Genomic DNA, 24865 nt, shown 5'->3' with positions numbered 1-24865 from the left:
TCTCTTTACCTTGTCACAGGAAATTAGCTCACTGAAATTACCCGGTCCTACTCTTTACAGCATATATGCCCTGCTTCTTTCATTACTGCCTTTTACTGCTACTGTCTCCCCTGGGATTGGTAGAAACAGTGTACAAGGTTCCCCCTGAGGGATATGAATTTCAATTAACCTTTCATCAGTCCCTGAGCCATCTCCTAGATGTAAGTAAAAAAGGCTCAAGACTTGAACCCCAAGTGTCAGAGTTTAAACTAGCAGGAATAAATCAAATGTTCATAGCTCTAAGAACTAACATAACTTGGGTGCCATTATGTCCTCTCCCCTTCACTTTTAAAACTCCCCATGTTATTCCATCATTGACACCACCATCCTTCTATCTGCTACCCCTTCGAGTATAATGAATCCTGGACAGGACATTTGGGAAAGAATGTCAATGTACTAGCATATGTCCATTATAGAGGAAGAACAGGGGCTACTGTTGCCTTATAGAAGAAGTGAGAATGGCATGCTTGGTTAGAAGACTTGGGTGATTATGGAGAGGTCACTTAACCTCTCAAAATACCAGTTTCCTCATTTGTAAAATATTTGCTATCCTTACCTCAGGAAGCTATAGTAATGAGTTTCAGAAGACACTAGTACTCAAAACAGTAAACACAAATAAGCCATTGTGAAAAGATAGCAATTGGATTTGAGTGGCTATCTATTCTGATCTTCAAAAAGTAAAGTAAAGGAGACAGAGACATTAAAAACCTTGCCCCCGGTCACATAGCTCTTTAATACCAAAGGTAGGCTGACTCGAGTTATTGCTTTATCCCTCTCCATAATACACCATACTGCCTCCACATAACAAGAAGAAGAATATGTGGGACTTGGGTTTTACCCCCTACATGCTGAGTGAAAATGTAAATAGCTTCAGGAAAGGGTGAGATCAATAGTTCCCAAATTCAATGATTGCACACTTTTAGCTTTGAAATATAGCTCTGAGTGACCCCATAAATCTTGATCCATGGATCCTGAAGATATGAAATAACCCCTGGGAGGAATTAAAAAGGAGTTTGAGAGAAACAAATGAAGGGAAATAAACTGGTTTTTATACTACAAAATGTTACATGTATTACATTTTTTGGTAAATGTGCTAGTTGGTAAGATATATATATATATATATATATAGTGGGGAAAGCGTTACATGAATTTAGATAGGTAGATAGACAGACAGATAGATAAATATAATTTTTCCATAGAACAAAATTTAAGATAGATTCTGCCACAGAAGGATGATTAGATTTTTTGTGATTAGATCTAGTAAGAAGACCAAGAATCAATGAGTACAAATTGCAAAGGACAGATTTTTGACTTGATATAAAGCAGAACTTCCTATCAGAGCTATCAGCAAATGGAATGAACTGCCTTATGGGTTATGAGTTCTCCCTCATTGGAGGCCTTTAAGCAAAATCTGACCGTTAGAGGAGATCCTCCTTTTTCCCCATGTAGGAGATTCTTCTTTGGGACCTCTCTGACTTTTACATCATGCCACCAGAAGCTCATTGTTGGGGTTACCTCATCATCCTGCCTTGGGATTCCATTTCATCACTGCCCTCTGTCTCTCTGATTTGAGAGTGGAATCACGAATTAGATTTAATGCCATTTAAGGACAGAGAGCAGCTCAGATACTTCTCATTCTTCATCTGGGAGCACTACTTTGGAACTTCTCTGATCTCACCACACCCCTAAATTGGGTACCTTCTCCCCCATACTCCTACTTTTCAGCTTCCATTTGTTTTGTCTTCCCTAATTGCATCATAAGTTCCTTGAGAGCAGGGACTGTCTTTCTCTTTTTGTATTTGTATTCTCAGTACTTTGTACACTGTCTGGAACATAGGTGTTTAACAAATGTTTGACTATTAAAATGTTTATTGACTAACATTATTTAGCTGTGGTTTGAATTAACTTCTGAGGTCTGTGAGAAACATGCTTTTGGGATTCACAGGACTTCTCAGGCAGGGTCAGGGAGGTAGCCTGGACAAGCTTCCATGTCTGCTGCTCCCTTGGGGGCCTTAGCAAGATCCATGTGGGAAGCCCCTCAACACAGATGTGGGGATCACAGGACTTTCAGGTAGGGTCAGAGAGTTAGCCTGGGATGAGCTTCTGCTGCCCACTGCTTCCCTTTCTGGGGACCCTTAGGAAGATCTACATGATATACGCCTTGAAACAACAAACCCCTTTTCACTGAAAAGACTTCGAAACAGAGTATGCAAAGGAATGTGTTTATTACACTTCCAGCAAGGAAACTGATGTGCTCTTCATTAGGGATACACCCACACTAATACAGAAGCAGGAGTGAGGGTCTACAAGTTCTATCCTTCCTGGTAGACTTAGGATTAGTTAAATTCCTCAAATTCCTTACTTTCTCTCTCTCTCTCTCTCTCTCTCTCTCTCTCTCTCTCTCTCTCTCTCTCTCTCTCTCTCTCTCTCTTTCTCTGTATATATACATACATATATATATATATATACTCTATATATATATGTGTGTGTGTGTATGTATGTATATGTATATATTTTTTTTCTACATTCCCTCTCTCTATATAAATATATAGTCAAATTTCTCAAAGGTTACTCAGATTCCTCAAACTCCTCACTTTATTTCCCTTTATATGCTCTACATTCCCTTAATATATGCAGATTATATGTAGATTAGATGCATGGTAGTAAGAATACTTGAGACCTGATGAGTATCTGACCTCTTCTAAGGTCAGAACTCTATGCCACACCCCCACCTTTCTAGTTCCCTTTGGCCATTGACATAGTTCCAGGAAGGCCAGGGTTTTAGTAAAGTAATATAAGTGAGGGTTTCCCCACAGCATTAATTTATCTTCCAATAATTTTTGTGGGAGCAAAACAAGATTCCATTATGTCCCCTCTTACAGTTCTCTTTCTTTTTTTTTTTATTTTTTTAAGCAATTGGGGTTAAGTAACTTGCTCAAGGTTACACGGCCAGGTGTTTCTGGGTGGGTGCCAAGTGCCTGAGCCCGGGATTCGATCTCCAGGTCTTCTCAACACTGGAGCCGGCGCTCTCACTCGCTGTGCTACCTGGCCGCCCCTACAGTTCTCTTTCAATTCTGTAATAACCTGTGTGAAGAATGTTGGTTTACATAGGTTAGTCATGACAGACTGTAACAGCAAGCACCCTAGCACACCCAAGATGACCGGCTAGCACAGGTTCTTTGATCTGCTTTACTAGGAAAGGTAGCTGTTTAAGGGTCAACAATATCTCTAATTACATTCACTAGTTCAGGGGAAAAGTCAGCCCCCTGAACTTCAGAGAAAATACAAGCAGAGAAATTGCCATAAAGACTAACAGACAGGGCTCTGACTTCCTGAATCAAAGCAATATTTCTATATGCTTTACATACACCACTGGATCGAGAGAGCCTTTACATCTGAGCAGTCTGGGGGTCTGAATATATGGCTACTCAAGAGTCTAGACCAGAGAGTCTTAAGATCCTTCTCATAAGCGAACCCCCAAAGCAAAATACCAGCTCAGAGTATATATACACTTCTCAGAGTCAGAAGGCATCACAACCCTAGTGACTCAGTGCCTAGTCAACTTAGTATCAAAAGGTGTAGAAGCCTTCCTACAAGGAAGCCTCCCCTAAGCAAGCTTCTCTTTAAGCAACTTCCTCCCCCAATGGGCTCTGTGTGATTCACGATGTATCACAGCTGCGCACATAGGCCTATTAATGGACGGGGAACATCTTATTATCCCATGAACATTAGACAGACTTTTAACAACTCATGAGGGGAATAGAGAATGTTTGGGGCACTTCAACTGATCAAGAATAGATTCACCATCCCCCTAGTGTATTCTAGCATTATGCTAAGTGCTACAGGGGGTACAGAGAAGTAAACAACATGTTCTTAGACTTTATAGTGTTTAATAGGATCAGAGATCAAGTGCTGGGAGGGACCTCAGCCCTTCTATACCCCCACTTTATACATGAGGAAATCAATTATCCAAGTTCAGCTAGGAAATAAAATTTAGTAAGACATCACGCAAAGATACTTGCAAAAAGTTATATACCAGTCATTATTACCATGACAAATAAGTGGTAACACAATTAGTTCTTTTATGTGTTAACCAGGTGAGGGTCAATAGAGTAGAATGGGCATATCACATGAAACCTGTCAGAAATAGATTCATGGGATTTAGCTAGTCTACCTTTTGTTATGTCTATGAAATATGTTTTTTTGCTATATCCTACATGTAACATAGTTTTGTTTCTTTTTTCCAAATTCACATGTAACAATCCCATGAGAGAAGGATGTACAATGATAAATTATGGCAAAGATGAAAATGAGGCCCACAGCACTCCCAAGGGAGGCCTGGACCAGATTAAAATGCAAATGAGAAATGTTTGATGAAACAAAAATACAATAAAAAGATATAATATTAATACGTAGTTATCTAAATCAATATGAAGCCCACAGGGATCCTCATATATATATGGGTTAGTGTCCTTAGATTCCATTTGAGTTTGACACTACTACCTTAAGGCAGGGGTATCTTAATTGTTCTTAACTGCTCTGGGACAAACACAAGAAACCCCCACTCCTCAAGCTGCTACTTGACTCATTTCCATGTCTGTTCTCTCAAATATGGTTCAAAAGCAATTAAGAAGCATATTCTCATATTTGCTCGTAAGCCACCACAAATATAAAATTTCATCAACTGATAAGCTCCAAACCTTATCCCTGGTTTACAAAAACCCATAAAGTTGCCATACTCTCTCAATCCCAAACACTGGATTCTTAAACATAGACAAACATCAATGTTATTAGTGTAACAGTATTCAATAGTCCCTCTTGCTCTTACTGTATCTTTTAAAACCCCTGGATTCTTGTGGAGTGACAATTTTTAATGACTATTCCTCAGGGAGTAATTGGGAATATATGAATTTTAACTCTGACCTATGAGAAATCTGTGAGAAGACTGAGAATTTTAAAAATCATGTGTTAAGAGATTTGGTTTAACTATCATCTAAAAACAGGTTGAAAGATTGTGACTCCATGAAAAAAGTCTGTGAAGAAACTCAAAATTTAACTGAAATTCTAGAGATTGTTATGACTAAAGAGAAACTGAGAGAGGTATAAAAAGAAAGAGGATGAATAGAACTTTTTTCCTGAGAGAACACTTCTAATGTTTATTTTGCAAAATAGTTTTATAAAGAGAATCTTTGAAAGACTTTGGCATCTATCTTTCGAGCTGAATGGAATAACTGTGTTCTAAAAGTAATGACAATTTGAAAGTAGCAGTAATGGTTAAAGATAACTCAGGTTGTAACCTTTTTTCACAGATGAAACATTGTAAATAATTGTCTTTTTTATTAGTTGTTATAGTGCTAATAAATTGTGCAGCCAGTAACTTTGATATTTATTTAAGTCTAAGAGATTAGGAGATAAAGAGGGACAGAGAAATAGGCAATGACCTTTGGGGAAACAGGTTTCTCCAGTTTATTAAGTAAAAGCACAAAAGTAAGCTTGGGGTGGTGACTCAGCTGATTGAGTAATGAGAAAAAGCAGTTTTAGCTTCAGTAACCAATAAGGAAATATTTAGATATACTTCTGAACTACCTTAGAATTTGGAATGGTGAGCATTATTATGATAATGAGTCAAGTAGGAGACTAAGGGGTACCTTCTATGTAGGCCAGTGGTCAAGCTTAAAATCCTATTATATGAGCTGTCATTTATTAACATTAATTATGGAAAGAAATTAATTAATATTTCAATAATGTATGGACTGTGAGAAAGTTAATAATGAGAGTCACTTCTGAGAGAAATGATTATTTCTCTCATATATTAATAATCAAGTGCTGAATTACATTGAACTGAAGGGAATTGTTGATGGATAAGAGTACCCAAATCCCCAGGTACATGCCTTTTGATCCTGGGTGGGATACCCCACCCAACTAGAAAAACTTACAAAGAATTTAATCCAAGATGAATCCCAGCCCATACATTCCACTTATCCAGGTCTGAGCAGAGAGGTAGACCCCCCCTTTTGTCTAGATTGCCCTAGGCAGGGGCAGTTTGGATAAGAGATAAGTCTCCTTATTCTATACTGAATGATCAGAGTCAGGTCTCCCAGCCCCTCATTAGAATAGGTCCCCTCTCATGAAAAATATTTTTTCTTCTCATTAATTGTTAACCAATCAGAGTCAATTGCCACCCTAAGGAACGGGTCTTTAGCATTTGAGAGTATCACTGACCTCTTTTGTTAATCATATGTTAGCTTGGTTAATAAAAGGATTAGTCACCCAGAAACTATGTCTCTGGAACCTTTTTTATGTCACACTCCAAAACATCAGCCACAAACATTGATTTCTCCATAAAGAAAGGAATCACAGGCCAACAACATTTCAGCTTTCTCAGGGCAGCAGTTAAAATTTCTTCACAAAAATCCTTCTATGTAGAAGGCTTTCTTGTTATAATGAGAGTTAAACTCAATCAGCAACTAACATTGATTAAGTAACTACTATGTGGTAGGTATTGTTCTATGCTCTGGGGATACAAAGAAAGGGAAAAAAGAAGTTTCTGCTTTCTCAAGAAACTCACAATGTTTTAGGAGACAACATGCAGTCAACTACATACAAAAAGATATAGTCAGAATACATTCAAAATAATCAGCAATGAGAAAGCACTAGAATTAATGGGAATAAGGAAAGGTTTCCTGCAAAAGGTAAGATTTTAGCTGAGACTTGAAGGATGCCAGCCAAGTCAGAAAACTGACATGAGAAGGGAGAGGATGCCAGGCATGAGAGACAGTCAGTGAAAGAGCCCAAAGTCATGAGATGGAGAATCTTGTTCAAAGAGCAGCATAGAAATCAGTGTCACTGTATTAGAGAGTATTGGAGTGGGGGTGGGGGTAGGTAAGGTATAGGAAGACAAAGATCCCTCCAAACATAACAGTTACCTCACTCAACTAATGTCTCACAAGGTGACAACTATTTAACTGGCCAAGTCTTTTCAGGAAAATGGTCCTGATCCTTTCTCTCTGCATCACACAGTCTTAGCCACAGCAGTTAACTCTGTCCAGATAAAAAATGAACTACTTTCCCTTAAGATTCTATTCTATTTCTCTTAAACACATAATGACAATATCCAAGTTATTGTTTTTCTGTGTCAACTGGGACTGTATATATAAACTATATTTTAGGCAAAAATATTTCTTGGCAAAGAAATGTCCACAATTGTCCCCTATATCTTTTCAATATGAAATTGAATGCCTAATATATGTGATAAATGTGTAAAATAGTGGTAGTAAAGGCCACATTGGCAGGATTCCCCACCCCAACCCTAATATTTGCAGGCCCTGAAGGATAGGGTAACCATTGATAATGAGAAAGTTGATCATTAGAGACCATTTATTTGGCAAAGAACATACCACTTGCTAATGTATTTCCATCTTGTGGTCCATGGTAATCAATAGATCCTTTTATATCAAAAATCCATACAGCCACTCATTGGTTCTCTTGTATTTCAGGAACATGCCCCATTCCACTCAAATAAATAAAAAAAAAAAACATTTTATTCTATGGAATTTCCTATTTCTTCTGAACCCTTGGCTACAGATTTAAAATGGAAAACCTAAATTTGGCATACCTCAATTCCTAATATTTACCATTTTTCTAGCTGGTATTCCTGATTATCGAAACCAGTATTCTAAAACTAAAAAAAAAAAAAATCAATTATTAGCTGCTAATAGCCTGGCTAGCCTGTCTCATTCGTTCTTTTCCTTTTCTCTCCCATTCTAGGTTAATATCAAATACTGGTATTAAGCATTTGCCTGCTGTCTATAAGATTCAATCTCTACAAAAGGTTTTACTGTAAGTTTTTTTTTTTTAATTAAATTGTTTCCAATAGTTTATTCAGTAACTGTTTTTACCTAATAGTTACTGGGCCTGGTAATTTGTATAGTTAGTCTGGGCCACTTCTTTTTTTTTTTCTTTTTGCAGGGGGTAAGGAAGGGCTATTGGGGTTAAGTGACTTGCCCAAGGTCACACAGCTAGTAAGTATTAAGTGTCTGAGGCTGGATTTTAACTCAGGCCCTACTGACTGCAGGGCCCGTGCTCTATTCACTATTTCACATAACCCTGCAATGCGATGGTGTGCAGAGATAAAAGGAAAGAGTAATATACTTGTGCTTTAAAGGAAGCCCAGTTATTCCCTTTGGTATGGTTCAGTTTGTTTTTCAGTAGGATATTGTAATAAAGACTAGCCTCCGATAAGAGAGAAAAATGGCTAAAGTTGTGTTCCTAAGATTGGAGATTTAGAGCTGGAAGGGGCCTTCAAAGCCACCTTTTTCCCTTTCTGAGCCTTCCACTCCCTACCACCTAAAATTTTTTCCCCAATAAACAAGGTGGTTTTGGCTAGTTGTCCTAAACTAAAGGAAGCTTTATTCTTTTACTTTAAGGTGCAGGGAATTTCTGTGTTTTTCCCACAACATATCTTTCCATATGAAAAGAGGATCAGGAAGTTGATAACCCTCTAATCTTTTAACTCTTGCTGACTCTCTAGTCTAGGGTTGCCAGGAACTGATAAATTCTATCAAGAAAGGATATTAAGTATTTAGTGAGTTTACCTCCTGAAATGAATTTACATTCTAAAAGAGGAGTCTGAACAGGATAATGAATTTGCATTTGAAAAGAAGAACTTGAATAGGGTCATGCTTACTACCATATCACCAGGACCCCAAATCTGAGGATTTTAGTAAATTACAATAAGGCAATATGGAATGAGAAAAACTGACAGTTCATTTTTAGGCTTCATGAAGAGAAGCATAGCTTCCAGGAATAAGGCCACAATAATCCTGCTGTTCTCTGACCTGGTAGACCACATTAGGAGTATTAGATTCAACTCTGGGCACCATATTTTAAGAAGTTCATTGATACATTAGAGAGGGTCCAGAGGTATAATGGTTGAAAGAACTGGACAAGTTTAGCCTGGAAAAGAGAAGATGGGAGGGGGGGGGGGGGGGAGGTGCGGGAGAGACATGCTAGTTGTGTTTGAATGTTTGAAGGGTTATCGCAGGAAAGAGAGATTAAATTTGATCACTTGGCCCCAGAAAGCAGAACTAGGAGACAGAAGTAGAAGTTGCAAAGAAGCAAATTGTGATTTGATATCAGGAGAGCCTTCCTAACAATTAGAAATGATCCTAATTGCAATGGGCTGCCTCAGGGGAAAGTGGTTTCGTTCACTGGAGATCTTCAAGCAAAGGATACTTTTTGAGTAGATTGTCAAGGTCATCTTGTTCTGTTGTAGAGATAGTCACTGAGCAAATTCTTATTCTACAATTTCCAATCCATGGAGCACATTAGCAGATTGGGAGAGAAGAAATGGAGGTTGGGGAGATGCTTGGGGTGAAGATATTTTTCTTGTACTGTTTATGTCATATCACATAAGAAGCTATCTCATCTATTTTTGCATAACAACAACTGGTTGTTGCCTTGATGTAGGAACGAGGGTAAATAAATTAATGGTAAGGAGTCCATAATGATGAGGTACAGGCAGCAATTCAGTTGAACTCTCCAAACAACTTTAAAATAATAAAATAATTTAAAATAATACCTCAAATCAAATTCTAGAGTAGCATGTCCAACCAAAGGTTGGGGTGAGACATTTTTTTCTAGCCCAAGACTACTTAGGTGGTCTGCAGGATGGATCTGGGATACCAGGGTCAGCAATTGCTTGCAATACCAACAGCAGGCCTCAGAGAGAGCTGTGGCAGTGGCTGCAGCAGCTCCAGAGCTCTCAGCCTAGAGATGGTAAAGGATTGGACAACTGATCAGAAAGAGATATATGAAACCCTTTGTTGGCACTGGGTGCAGGATCCTTTATATTTCCCATATGCAGTTCTAGGTTGCTAGAACTGCATATGGGAAATATAAAGGCAAAGGAGCTAGGATTACAGCAAAAAATAACCTATCCAGCAAAAGTGATATATATATAATTCTTCAGGGGGGAACATGGCTATTTAATGAAATAGAGACTTTCAGACATTCCTGATGAAAAGACCAGAGCTGAATAGAAAATTTGATATTCAAACACAAGACTCTAGAGAACCTGGAAAAGGTAAACATAGAGAAATCATAGGGGACTTATTATTAAACTGTTTACATGCCTATATGGGAAGATGATATTTATAACACATAAGAACTTTATTATGGCCGTTAAAAGGAGTCTACATAGATAGAGGGTATAGGTGTGAGTTGACCATGATAGGATAATAAAATTAAGGGGTGAGAAAGAGAGAAACACTGGGAGAAGAAAGGAGGTAGAAGAAGAATTAGGAAAATCATCTCACATAAAAGAGGTGAGCAAGGAAGAGCTTTTCCAGTGGAGGGGGAAATGTGAGCAATGCTTAAACCTCCCTCTTATCAGAATTGGTTCAAAGAGGAAATAGCATTCACACTGAGTTGAGTATAGAAAACTATAGAGTATAAAAACTATCTTACCCAGCAGGGAAGTAGGAGAAGAAGGACATAAGAGGGTAGAGGGGAGGTCTGATAGAATGAAAGTGGATTAAGGGAGGCAATTAATGGAAAGCAGATTAAGGGAGGTGGATTAAGGGGTCAGAAGCAAAATAGACTTTTGAAGAGAGACAGGGTAAAAAGAGAGAAAAAGAGAAAAGGATAAAGAGGGATAGGAGGGAGAAAAATGCACAATCATATCCAGATATAAGAATAGGATGAACTCACCCATAAGACAGAATTAGATAGCAGAATGGATTAGAAACTAGAACCCAACCACATGTCATTTACAAGAAATACACTTGAAACAGAGGGGCGTACACAGAGGAAAAATAAGGGGCTGTAACAGAACCTATTTTGCTTCAGACTGAGATAAAAAATAAAAGGAAGGGGTAGTAAACATGATCTCAAAAAAAGCAAAAATAGACTGAATTAAAAGACAGTCAGGGAAAGTACATTTTGCTAAAAGGTAACATAGACAATGAAGTAATGTCAGTATTAAACATAAATGCCCCAAATGGCATAGGATCCAAATTCTTAAAAGAAATGTTAAATGGGTAACAGGAGGAATAAGACAATCAAACTATACTAGTGGGGGACCCCAACTTTCCCCTCTCAGAACTATATACATGTAACCATAAAATTAAGAAAGAATTTAAAGAGATAAATAGAATTTTAGAAAAGTTAGATATGATAGAGCTGTAGAGAAATTTAAATGGGAATAGAAAGGAGTATACCTTTTTTTCACCTGTATATGGCATTTTCAAAATTTTCAAATGTATTATGGCATAAATACCTAACAATCAAATACAGAAAAGCAGAAATATTAAATACACCCCTTTCAAACCATACCACAATAAAAATGATATTCAATAAAAGGCCATGGAAAAAAACCAAAGATTATTTGGAAATTTAATAATCTAATCCTAAAGAATGAGTGAGTTAAAGAACAAATTGTATAAACAATCAATAATTTCATTTTTAAAATGACAACAATGACACAACATACCAAAATTTGTGGGATACAGTCAAAACAGTACTTGGATGGAAGTATGTATATCAAAATGCTCACAACAATAAAATAGAGAAAGAGCCAATCAATTAATTGGACATTAAAAAAAACTCGAAAAAGAAAAATTAAAAATCTCCAATTAAAAACCAAATTGGAAATTCTGACAATCAAAGGAGAGAATAAAATTAAGAGTAAGAAAATCATTGATCTAATAAATAAAACTAGGAGCTGGTTTTATAAAAAAAAATCCAATAAAATAGATAAACCATTGGGCAATTTGATTAAAAGAAGAAGAAAACCAAATTACTAGTATCAAAAATGAAAAAAGGTGAAAATATTAACAAGGAAGAAAAAATTAAAGCAATTATTAGGAACTATTTTCCTAAATTATATGCCAATAAATCTGACAATCTAAGTAAATGGATGAATATAAAAATATAAATTGCCTAGATTAACAGAAGAAGAAATAGAAAATTTAAATAACCCTATCTTAAAAAAAGAAATTGAACAAGCCACAAAAGAGCTCTCTAAGAAAAATCCTCAGGGCCAAATGGATTAACAAATGAATTCTACCAAATATTTAAAGACCAATTAATTCCAATACTTTATAAACTATTTGGAGAAATAAAAAAGGAGTCCTACAAATTCCCTTTATGACACAAATATGGCCCTCATATCTAAGTAAGGAAGAACAAAAATAGAGGAATAGACCTAATAAATTTTCCTAATTAATTTTGATGCAAATTTTTAAAAATAAAATACTAGCATAGAGATTACAGTAATATGTCACAGAAATTATACACTATGACCAGAAAGGAATTATACCAGGAATGCAGGGCTTGTTCAATATTAGGAAGACTATCAGCATAACTAACCAAATCAATACAAAAAAAATCACATGATTACATCAATAGGAGAAAAAGCTTTTGACAAAGCACAACACTCATTACTATATTTAAAAAAAAAAAACACTAGAAAACAGAGGAATAAATGGAGATTTTCTTAAAATGATAAGTAGTATCTATCTAATACCAAGAACAAGCATTATCTGTAATGAGGATAAACTAGAAACTTTCAAAATAAGATCAAGGTGAAGCAAGGAAGTTTATTATCATGACTACTGTTCAATATTGTCCTAGAAATGCTAGCTACGGCAATAAAAAAAAAAAAAAAGAAATTGGAGGAATAAAAATAGGCAATGAGGAAACAAAACCATTACTCCTTTCACAAGATATGATGGTACATTTAGACTTTAGTAAATGACGTTAGTAAAGCTGTTAATAAATCCATATAAATCATCAGCATTCATACATATATATAACATATACATCTGTAATATATATAGATATAGATATAGATATAACTGAGCAATCTGTAATACATATATAAAACCCAACAAGAGATACAAAGAGAAATTCTGTTTAAAATAATTGTAGACAACATGAAATACTTGGGAGTCTACCTGCCAATACAAACCCAGGAGCTATATGGACACAATTGCAAAACACTTTTCATACAAATATTGATCTATATGATTTGGAGAAATATTAATTACTAATAGGTAGTCTGAAACAATATAATAAAAATTACAATTCTACCTAAATTAATTTACTTATTTAGTGCCATACCAATCAAACTATCAGAAAAGTATTTTATAAAGCTAGGAAAGATAATAACAAAATTCATTTGGAAGAACTTTAAAAGATTAAGAATATAAAGGGAATTAATGAAAGAAAAATGGAAAGGAAGTCAGGCTAGCAATACCAGATTTCAAACTATATTACAAAGCAGTAATAATGAAAGCAATCTGGTACTGGCTAAGAAATAGAGTGATGGATCAGTGGAATAGGTTGGGTGCACAATGCACAGTAGTAAATGACCATAGTAATCTAGTGTTTGATAAAATGCAAAAATTCAGTTTTTTGGGACAAGTATTCACTATTTGATAAAAACTACTGGGAAAACTGGAAAACAGTTTGGCAGAAACTAGGTACAAACCAATATCTCAGACCATATACCAAAGTAATGTCAAAATAGGTACATGATTTAGACATAAAGGATACCATAACAAATTAAAGGAGTATGAAAAATTTTTACTTGCTTGATCTATGGATAAGGGAAGAATTTACAACCAAACAAGAGATAGCGAGGATCACGGGAAGAAAAATGGATGTTTCATTACATTAAAGTTTTGTACAAACAACAACATTACAGTCAAGATGAGAAGAAAAGCAGAAAATGCGGTGGGGGTGGGGGTGGAGTTTACAGCCAGTTTCTCTGACAAAAGCCTTATTTCTCAAATATATAAAGAAGTGAGTCATTTTCCCAGTGATAAATGATCAAAGGATAGGAACAGGTAGTTTTCAGAAAAAGAAATCAAAGCTACCTGTAGTCAGATTTTTTTTAAAAATGTTCTAAATCAGTTCACACCTATCAGATTGACTAATATGACAGAAAGGGAAATGCCAAATGTTGGAAGGGATGTGGATAAGTTGGGATACTAATTCACTACTGGTGGAGTTGTAATTTGATCCAACGACTCTGGAAAGCAGTGTAGAATTAGACCCAAAAAGCTATAAAACTGTCCATACGTTTTGAACCAGCAATGCCACTATTAAGTCTGTATCCCAAAGAGATCAAAGAAAAAGGAAAGGGACCTATATGTACAAAATATTTATAGCAACTCCTTTTGTGGTGGCAAAGCATTGGAAATTGAGGAGATGCCCATCAATTGGGGAATGGCTGAACAAGTTGTGATGAAGTACTATTATATGCTATAAGAAATTGTAAATGGGTGATTTCAGAAAAACTTGAGAAGACTTACATGAACTGAGACAAAGTGAAGTGAGCAGAACCAGGAGAACAACGTACACAGTAACAGCAATATCGTACTATGATCAACTGTGAATGACTTAGCTACTCTGATCCATACAATGATACAAGACAATTCTGAAGAACACATGATGAAAAATGTTGTCCAGAGAAAGAACTGATGGAGTCTGAATGTACATTGAAGCATGATTTTTCACTGTTTTTTCTTGCTTTTTTGCAACATGGCTAATATAGAATGTTTTACATGATTTCACCATATATAATTGATATCACATTTTTTTACATCTATTGGGAGGGAGGGAGAGAATTCAGAAGACAAATTAAAAAAAATAAATTTGAAAGACAAACAAAAAAGATATTAAGGAGAAATTCTTCAGCCTCACATCCAGCACTAGAAAAATAGAGGGAGAAATGGTTCTGAGAATTGGGAAGAAATCAACTGGAAGATAGTTGAAGAATAGAGGAAAAGCAGAAGATGAATATTAAAGGCAGAGAAAGAAATCAGTGTGGTTAGTGGTCCAAATCTAGACTAAAAGTTAAAGTGTGGAGTTGTAAGTAGTGAAGCACCTAAATGAGAGTAAGTGGGTGAGTTGACTCAAGGTCTGTGTCAGAGACCAGACCAAGGCAGCTAGAACAGCTTCACTGTGTCATGAGAAGCCAAAAGAAAGCCAGGAACTAGCAGCTAAATGGTCCATGATTTTCCAGGCTTGGCCTATTCCCTGGAAGAGAGTCTTTCTTTTTCAGCAGTCTCCTCTTCTAGCTTCTTAAAGGGCCAATGCTGCCAGATGGCAGGATGCACAAGCACATTTGCCAAACTGCACAGAGACCAGCTGTGGAGATGGCAATGATAAACCCTTGTTTGCTAGAAAGAACTTTACATGGGCAAATCAGCTGAGAAAATCCTCAATTGGCAGTGATAGGAGATCTCTGCAAGTCCATGGATAGGAAGAAGAGACTCTGCAGATAAATTGCAAGCTGTTATTTCCAAATGTTCAATTCATCCTCCTTTACTGCAGCCACATGATTAAAAAATGAGCTTGACCTCAGACCAAAATACCCAGAACCTTTTTTTTTTTTTACCAGATTACTGTGGGAAGGATAAATAACCTCTATAGTCAAAAAGATCTGAAATTTTTCCTTTTCCTTTTTTAGAGATGTTCAAGACAACATCAATATCCGAACAATTGAAAGAAATTCTTTTGCAGGACTAAGTTCTGAAAGTGTGATCCTGTAAGTTTTTAAAAATCAAATATATTTCATATATTTTAATACCATAGTCTCTCCTCAGTAATAAATGCATCCTTCTGACTTGTAACTTTGGCATCCAGCCATTGACATTATTTTCTTGCTCCATGCATCTCCCTCATTTCCCATCTTTACATATCAGAATCACAACATGGAGTCATGTTAATAATTTATAATTCTGTGGCATAATTCAAGTATTTAAAATTGCTCTTTGAATAATGGTCTCCTGTGATGCAACATCTGTTGCAAAGACAGAATAACTCACGCATCCATAAAGCCAGCCATTGCAGGGAAAGATGTTCATGGTCTGGATAGGAAAACTGGGTGAAAGGCTGGTCTGGAAAGATATGGCAATGTGTTCTCACAATAACACAGGCCAGCTACTGTTGGGCCCTCTTGCTGAGAACAAAAGACTTCTTTTCATCGAACAATCATGTTTTTGAATGAGCTGGCTCTGTTCTCTGAATTTTTTTTTTTTGGTTTAGTTTTTAAAATGCATTGTTTTTCCTATGGTGTTAATAACAAGGCGCCTTCTAATCCACTATGCCCGGGACCAGATTTGTAAATAACCTACTCCGTATGGATCCCTGGAGGCATGGAGCAGCTGCAGCCTAAACAGTCTCTAGAGTCCTTGGGATCTATGAAAGGAAGAGGCTCACTTAGGAGCTCAGGGAGGATATTTGGGAGAATGATAAGGCTGTCTAAAAATGTGTGATCAGAGCCTGGACTTTGGAATTATACCAGGGAGGAAGCTATTTTCTGTCTCTTTTAAAACCCAAGTTTCTAGTGACTTTTAGGAAAATAACAATAAAATAGAACTAGGGTGTAGGTAGTAGACTTTATCCTGGACTATTGCAGTAGCCTAATGGGTCTCTCTGTTTCCCAATTGCTTCCCTGTCTAATCCATTTTCCAAATTGACAAATTATTATACAAAAGACACAGGACTAAATATATCTTCTAAAATCTTCAATGGCTCTCTATTACTTTTAGGATAAAATAAATACTACCCTGTCAGTGTGGAATTTAAATCCTTCTACAATGTCTTTCATCCAGCTTTTTAAACCTTCATATTATCCCCTCAGTCCCTTTCTCACACTGCATTTCAAACAAAATGATCTATTTGTAGTTCCTTAAATTTCATGTTTCACCATATAATCATACCTTTGAGCAGAGAATGAAAACCTGAGTTCAAATTTGTCCTCAGATACTCACTAACTGTGTACCCCTGGGCAAATCACTTAAATTCTATCTGCCTCAGTTTCCTCAACTTCCCATTCAAATCCTTTTCTCTCTTCAATGCCAAACTCAGGTACCACCTTTTCTATGGAACCTTTCTGAATCTCCCTCCCCCCCCAACTCAATTGAAAGTAATCTCTCCATTCTCAAAATCTTCACAGGACTTTGACAAGACCTCTACTTTACTCTTGTCACATTTGACTTTTAGATATAATTTATTTGTGCGTCTAATCCCTCCTGTTGGATTACAATTTCCTTGAAAGGACCTGAATAAGTTTTTATCGTTGCATCCCTAAAATTTCTTCCTTTTCCTTAATGGTATTTGTTGTGTTATAGCCCTTCGACAAGGCCAATCTGGTCACAAATACAATTACAGTTGTTTTTGATCCCAGTTTAGGAAGAGGAGAAACTAATGGGAGATAAAAACTAGAAGAAAGGTTTTTTTTTCCTCCCTTACAGTGGGAGATCCTATATGGAGAAATGTGAAGATTAGCACACATAGTCCCAAGGAATGCTGAGCTAAGTGACTTAAATACTCCTAGGAACAGTCTCTAGGATTTGGAAAAAGTATCCTCGCAGAATGGTCTCACTTTCAGTCTACTTTCCAGATCACCTCCATCCCTAAAAGATATCATAAGGCAGGTTTGCCAGCAAAGCAATCTCATCTTGGGTAAAGGTAGGCACATTTAGAGAGCTACATCTCATTAAAAAAAAAAATACTGGTGTACTGTTGGGTCAATGACAGCCATGCGGCAACAAAGGCTTGGTGTAGGTCACTAATTCAGTCTCCTGAGCCATAAAGTTCTCCTTGGTTGTAACAGTCTTAGGTCATGGGGGTATATTTTAGCAAGTTACTGCTTTTCTGCTCTAGTGGTTTGAAAGAGCTAATGACTAATTTACACTCTAGGGAATATCTGATTCCCTTTGGAGGGGCAAACTAGCTAATTTGCCAGAATGTTTCAGAAGGTAAGTTTCACCCTGCTTCTGGTTTTTCCATCTTTTAGAATGGAATAGGAACGCAATAATTTACTTTCAAAATGTTCAAAGATTCTTCAAAGTTCTTTTAGGTTCCACTTACCTTCACCTTACTCTTCTGGATCAAAGGATAATCAATTTAGAACTGGAAAGGGCCTTAAGAGGTCATCTAATTTAACTCATTTTACTGAAGGAGAAAGTGAGACCAAAGAAAGTGATCTCAAGGTCACATAGGTAGTAAGTGATAGGGTCAGAATTTGAACTCAGTCCTCTGGTTCCAAATATAATACTCTCTCCACTGCTCCCCCCCATCCCCAAGGACTCTAATAGTCAAAGTATAATTAAGATTAGGAATAGTCTTTAGAAATCTAGCTCAACCCCCACATTTTAGAGAGGAGAGAACTGAAGCCTAGGGAAAGGAAATGATATGTAATGAGTAATAAGCAGCTTTCATTCCAATTCAGTTAGAAGTACCATGATATAATGGAAAATACCCTGGGTTTAAGATGTAAGAACTTGACTGGAAGTTCTCCCTTTGTCATGGCCTAGATCTCAGTTTCCTCATCTGTATGTGACATGTTTTATTCTGGCTCTACTCTCTCAGGGTCTGGCCTATTAATATCTCCTTCTATTTTTTCCTTTTTTTTTTTTTGAGTGGAGAAGGTAGGGCAATTGAGGTTGTGACTTGCCCAAGGTCACACGGCTAGGTTTGTATGTGTGTGTATATGTGTGTGTGTGTATGTGTATGTTAAGTGTCTGAGGTCAGATTTTTATTCAGGTCCTGTAGACTCCAGGGCCAGTGCTCTATTCACTGCACCACCTAGCCACCCCTTAGATCTCCCTCTACACCCTAAAGGGATTGGGGGATTTTGTTTTTCAATGGCTTGAGTCATCAGCTGTATTCCCCCACTAGCAACTAGTACCCCAATTCCATTTGTGTGCTTAACCCCAGATAGTTTTTACAAAGGAATATTTACTTCAAAGATATATTGATAATAGACACATATACATGTTCTCCAACACCTCAGGGGCATAATCTTCCCCTACCTGTCTTCATTCTCAAGAAGGGGGAATGGATCCCTTTTGAAACCTAGCTCAGATCCTGTAAAGCATTGATTCTACCAAGTTGGTGGCCAAAGGTAGGATACCATCTTCCCCTGGGTTTGATTCCCAAATTTAATTTCAGAGGATTGCTACTTGTTTCTCAGGGAGTTGGTGAAAGGCTGACTAAAACACTCCATCTAGATTACTGAATATCTGGATTCTTTTGTCTCACATTCCCAGTCTTTGAAACTCTACTCTCTGAAACTAGAATAGAAAAGAATTGAGAAAAATCCAAGGTCATCTAGTTTTTTCTTTTTCATTTTTTGTTGTGTTTTTTTTTTTTCGGTGGGGGGGACATATAATTTGAGGAAAGGAAGATATCATGGCTCTTCCTTTTGGGGGGGGGGGTAAGCAGATAAATTGGGGTTAAGTGACTTTCCCAAGGTCACACAGCTAGTAAGTGTGTCAAATGTCTGAGGCCAAATTTGAACTCAGGTCTTCCTGACTCCAGGGCTCTTACTCTATTCACTGAGCCACCTAGCTGCCCCATGATTCTTCCTCTTAATTGATGGGTCTTACCAGACCTTGTGAATGAAGGTGAAATCTCCTTCCCCAGAGGTGAAAACAGAGAAGAGAAGCATAGCCAGTGCTGCCTCAGGTCCTTTTGAAGACCAGTTCCAGATATGCATCCAATGGAACAAGACTCTTCCCAACATGGTAGACTAACTGGGGCCAGTATAGAATGTCCAAGCGTGCTCCAATCAACACAATTTTCTTGGAAACAGCTCCCTAAAGTCCTTCATTTGGAGATACCATTTTGGGAAGTTAGTGGAGACTGTACCATTCAGCACTGAATCTATGATTGTTTCTACCACAGTATTCTATCTCTCTTAATTGGCCCACAAGAGGGATTCCCTTGATTTTTAGCATTTATTTTTCTTTTTTTGGGGGGTGGCCAATTGGGGTTAAGTGACTTGCCCAGGGTCACACTGATTTTCAGCATTTCTGACTGCTTAGAGTAGCCCAGAAAACACATTGTTTTCCTTGAAAACAAATGTGCTTCTTCTTTTTGTTTTTAAAGCAATTGGGGTTAAGTAACTTGCTCAAGGTTACACGGCCAGTTATTTCTGGGTGTGGTGCTGAGTATCTGAGCCCAGTTTCGATCCCCCAGGTCATCCCGACTCTGGGGCCGGTGCTCTTACTCGTTGTACTACCTAGCCGCCCCAACAAATGTGCTTCTTGAGGATCATCCTTTAAACATTTGATTTTGTTGATTAATAAAGCATGATTGTCCAGTGTTGAGAAGACCTGGAGATCGAATCCCAGGCTCAGACACTTAACACCCACCCAGAAACACCTGGCCATGTAACCTTGAGCAAGTTACTTAACCCCAATTGCTTAGGGGCGGCCAGGTGGCTCAGCGAGTAAGAGTACCGGCTCCAGTGTTGGGACGACCTGGAGATCAAATCCCGGGCTCAGACACTCAGCACCACACCCAGAAATAACTGGCCGTGTAACCTTGAGCAAGTTACTTAACCCCAATTGCTTAAAAAAAATAAAATAAAAATAAAGCATGATTGTAAGAAGGAACTGATGATTGAACAAGGGGAACAGGATTGGGACAAAGAGGATATTTAGACTAGTCTAAGTCCTGATATTTCCAGCTCGTTTTCAGATCAGCCTAGATGCAGAGAGGTAATAGTGGCCCAGACACCCTGAGTCACCCTTGCCTCCAAAACTCAGGCTCTCCTTGTTAGCACGTCACTGTGTTCCTACCTCTCTTCATCCTCCCCCCAAATCACCCACCCCTCACTTCACCCTATTCTGTAAATTGATTTCACTTCTTCTCTTGGCTTAACCTAGAGTCTCTCCTTCAGACCCCCACTAAGCAGATCACTTGGAAGGGGCTTTTAGCTGAGGACTGGGGGGTAAGAAGGAAGAGAGGGAATTTTCAGCTTGTCTGACAGTTTAATTAAATTATTCCTCCTTTTCCCTAATAGTCCCATTGCCTGGCCTTATCATGTGTGAAAGGAAAGAGGCAGTGAGGGAAAGTAGAAGAAAAATAATTTTTCATCATCTCCTCAATGCTCTAAGTCAATGGCTATGTGATGTAAGCACCACAGGACTGACAAGGATGTCTCTCAGTACCTCATATGGCAGGCACACCCTCTGCATGTATAATACAATAGAGCCAGAACAACAGTGCCCACCACCTTACAAAAGCCATCTGCTCTTCCGAAGCTGCTGCACCTGAGGGTATCTTTTTATTTATGCCTCTAATTGCAGCCATTTGATCTTGCCCCTGATGCTTCCAAGTCGGAAGCTTCTGTCTCACTTGAAAAGCCTGTGAATAGGAGGAATCTCATTATTGGTTTTTAAATGCTTGCTTTCTTGCAGATGGCTGAATAAGAATGGGATTCAAGAGATACAGAACCAGGCGTTCAATGGAACCCAACTGGATGAGCTGTGAGTGGGCTTACCTGGTCTTACAGATCCCTTAGAGGGAAATGGGTCTTCAGACCAGTGGGATTTATTGTTATTCATCTGATCCCCTTTTTTTCTGCTCAACCCTCTGCAGGAATCTTAGTGACAATATTAACCTGGAAGACTTACCTAATGACATTTTCCAAGGAGCCAGTGGACCAGTCATTCTGTAAGTCGTTACCATTTCACCCTTGTTCATTAGTTCTTGAGATGGAGAATACCATCAATGTTTCCTGCACAGCACAAGGCCTCTAAAAAGGCTTCTGGGAATAATTTGAGTCTGTCCCAAATCTTGGGCAAGTCCTGAAGAATTATGTACATGTGTATAGTATGCATATATGTGTGCATATTGTACATGTACATACACATGCGTGGTAGATATGTGATTGAGAGAGACACACAAATATACATATATTATTGGTGGTGGTCAGTTGTTTTTCAGTTGTGTCCATACCTTTGTGACCCCATTTGGGGTTTTCTTAGCAAAGATACTAGAGTAGTTTCCCATTTCCTTCTCCAGTTCATTTTATAGATGAGGAAACGGAGGCAAACAAGGTTAAGTGACTTGCCCAGGGTCACAGTTAGTAAATTTCTAAGTTCAGATTTGAAATCAGGAAGATGAGTGCCTGGCACATAGCAGTTAACAATAATAATGATGATGATGACAATGATAAGGTTTACCAAGCACTTTTAGTCTGTTGGCTAGCATTTATTAAGCATAATATTGTGTGTACACTTACTATCTACCAGGCACTGAGCTAAGTACTATGGATACATAGAAATGTAAAAACAAAAACAAAAAATAAATCACTATTCTCAAGGAAACAACATGCCAACTACTATGTACAAATATGACATATACAGAATAATTTAGGAGTAGTCTTAGAGGCAAGGAACTTTGATTAAGGAGGAACTAGGAATGACTTCTTACAGAATGAGATTTAAGAGAAAGCCAGGGAAGTTAGGAGGCATGGATGAAGAGGGAGAGCATTGCAGGCAAGGGGGACAGTCATTAGAAATGCTCAGAGTACGGAGCAGGAAGGAGCTGGTTGATCTTCACAACAACACTTTGAGGTAGGTGCTATTATTATCCCCACTTTACAGAGTAGGAAATTGAGGCTGAAAGAAGTTGTCTAAGGTGGGACTTGAACTCAGGTCTTCTTGATTCCCAGACCAACACTCTATCCACTGTGCCACTTAGCTAGGTTAATACTGAATAAATTCTTGTTAATTGATTGATTGATTGATCTAGACCTCAGTGATCACTTTCTCTACTGAACTGCTCTAATAAGTGTATCTATGCTCATCAATTTGAAAGCAGTTAACAAAAGTTGAGTGCCATAGTGTAGAATGTATTTGACATAGAGTCTGCCTTGAACTAGGAAGAATAAACAATACAATTAATTCATTAGAAATCACTTACAAGGCAGTCAGACTTCAAGAGCTTATCCTTCATGACTTTTAAAGACAGAAAAAGGCAGCTTATTTTGTCCTTATTAAAGGAGAAGCCTGTTAATTCTGTGTAGCTCAGATCAGAGTTTGATGATGGTCCTAATGCCGTGTTTCCCTGATATAAGACACTGTCTTATTAATTTTTTTGGAAAGAAAAACACCAGAGGGCTTATGTTTAGGGTAGGGCTTATGTTGTCCTGCCTCAGCTCTCCTCCATGGCACTGCTCTTAATGGCGCCAGCAAGCAAATCACTGGGGAAGAACAGGATGATGCGCTCACTGCTGCAGCTCTGATTGGATGCAGCTCGGAGCCCGGCATGCATTTCCCGGAGGGGGGGGGGTGGAGACGGTGCATACAGAGGGTACCGTAATGTAGCATGTAGCGCAGGGGATCACCTTCACTACAGTAGCAATCTCAATAGGGTTATTTTCGGGGGAGGGCTTATTTTAGAGGAATCTTACACAGTAAGGGGAGGGCTTATTTTCGGGATAGGTCTTATTATCGGGGAAACATGGTGGCTTTGAATAGCCTTCTTTCCCAATAAGAAGCAGCTGCAGGTGTTGGGAAGGGGAAGATGATGGAGGGCTAGAAGAATTCAACCAGACATTCAACTGCAATTTAATTTACAAAAGGTAATGTGGCTTGTTGGATGGGGACAGAAAGACAAGGACACTAGTATATAAACTGTCCCTCCTGACATTTCCAAGGTGGGAAGTGAGACAAAGAAAAGTAATGGAGAGTTAGAGAAAGAATTGTAACTAGAGCTTTTGGCATGATAGTCATCAAGTCATGGCCAAAAGAAGAGAAAGTCCCCAGTGAGTCTGTAAGAGGCTACATTAAATACAACAAAGCCTCTTGAGATAATATTAGAGAGTCAGCCTTTTAGAAAGGAGCTAAAATGCTCATTCCCCAGAAAGATATTTCATTAAACCTCATCAGCTATCTATATATATCTTAGTGTGAATGAGACAATTAATTCAATTCAAAAATCACTTCTTAAGTACCTGGGAATAATTTGAGCAAGGTACTATACAAGATACTAGAAATATAAAGGAAAAAAAAACAGTCCCTGCCCTCAAAGAACTTACATTCCTCTGGGGAAACAAGACATGTGAACAAGCATGTATAGTACAAAGAAAATTAAAGAGGAAGAAAATACTAACTGCAAGGATCAGGGAAGACCTTACAGGGGAGGTGGAATTTGAGTTGAAACTTGAAATAAGATGATGATTTCTGAAAGGCAGAGATGAGAAGTACTTGCTATGTGCCAGACACTAGACTAAGCACTTTAAAATTACTATCTCATTTGATCCTTATGACAACCCTGAGAGGTAGGTGCTACTATTAATGCCATTTTACAGATGAGCTAACCAAGGCAAACAGAGGTTAAGTGATTTGCCAGGCTTAGAGGATAGCTTGTATAAACATGGAGGTGAAAATGGTTGGAACATAAAGTTAGGTTAGGGTTAGGGTCAAGACTGTGAAGGTCAAAAAGGAATAGGTAGAAGGCTGATTGGGGCTTGGAGACAGGGTGATATAAAAATTCCAAGCCAACCAGTATCCATTTTGTCCTTCAGGCAATAATTCTGAACATTATTGCACAAGGGAGCAATATAGTCATGGTCAGATTTGAGCCTTAGAAAAATGAGGGAGGGGGGAAATGTGCCAAGCACTGTGTTAACCACTTTGCAAATGTGATCTTATTTGATTTCATTTGATTCTCACAACAATTCTGAGAGAGTTACTATGATTAACACCATTTTACAATTGAGGAAACTGAGGCATTTAGTGATTAAGTAATTTATCCAGAGGCACACAACTAGTTAAATGTCTGAGGCTGGTTTTGAACTCATTGCTATATTATTGTTATTGTTACGATATTGTTATTATCTTTTTATGTTGGGGGGATAGCTAGGTGGTGTAGTGGATAAAGCACCAGGCCTGGAGTCAGGAAGACCTGAGTTCAGATCCAATCTCAGACACTTACTAGCTTGTATGACCCTATGGGGATAATAATGGCACCTACCTCTGAGGGCTGCTATAAGGATCAAATGAGATAATAA

At 37.8% G+C, this 24865-nt stretch overlaps 1 protein-coding gene across 1 annotated transcript in view; it reads left to right on the top strand.

Moving 5' to 3' along the window:
* Positions 1-24865, top strand: part of FSHR (follicle stimulating hormone receptor) — a 260865-nt gene that overhangs the window by 198632 nt on the left and 37368 nt on the right. Inside the window, exons 5-8 of the mRNA XM_069071797.1 lie at positions 7807-7878; positions 15518-15595; positions 21264-21332; positions 21445-21519. Coding sequence (XP_068927898.1) covers positions 7807-7878; positions 15518-15595; positions 21264-21332; positions 21445-21519 — 294 coding nt within the window. The remainder of the gene's footprint in view (positions 1-7806; positions 7879-15517; positions 15596-21263; positions 21333-21444; positions 21520-24865) is intronic.

This window comes from Petaurus breviceps, unplaced genomic scaffold (genome assembly GCF_028583685.1).
Source record: "Petaurus breviceps papuanus isolate PSGF00001 unplaced genomic scaffold, PetGlider_PUasm1.0 90842, whole genome shotgun sequence".
In the NCBI taxonomy this organism is placed as follows: Eukaryota; Metazoa; Chordata; class Mammalia; order Diprotodontia; family Petauridae; genus Petaurus; species Petaurus breviceps.
This window is presented reverse-complemented; position numbering and strand designations above follow the sequence as displayed.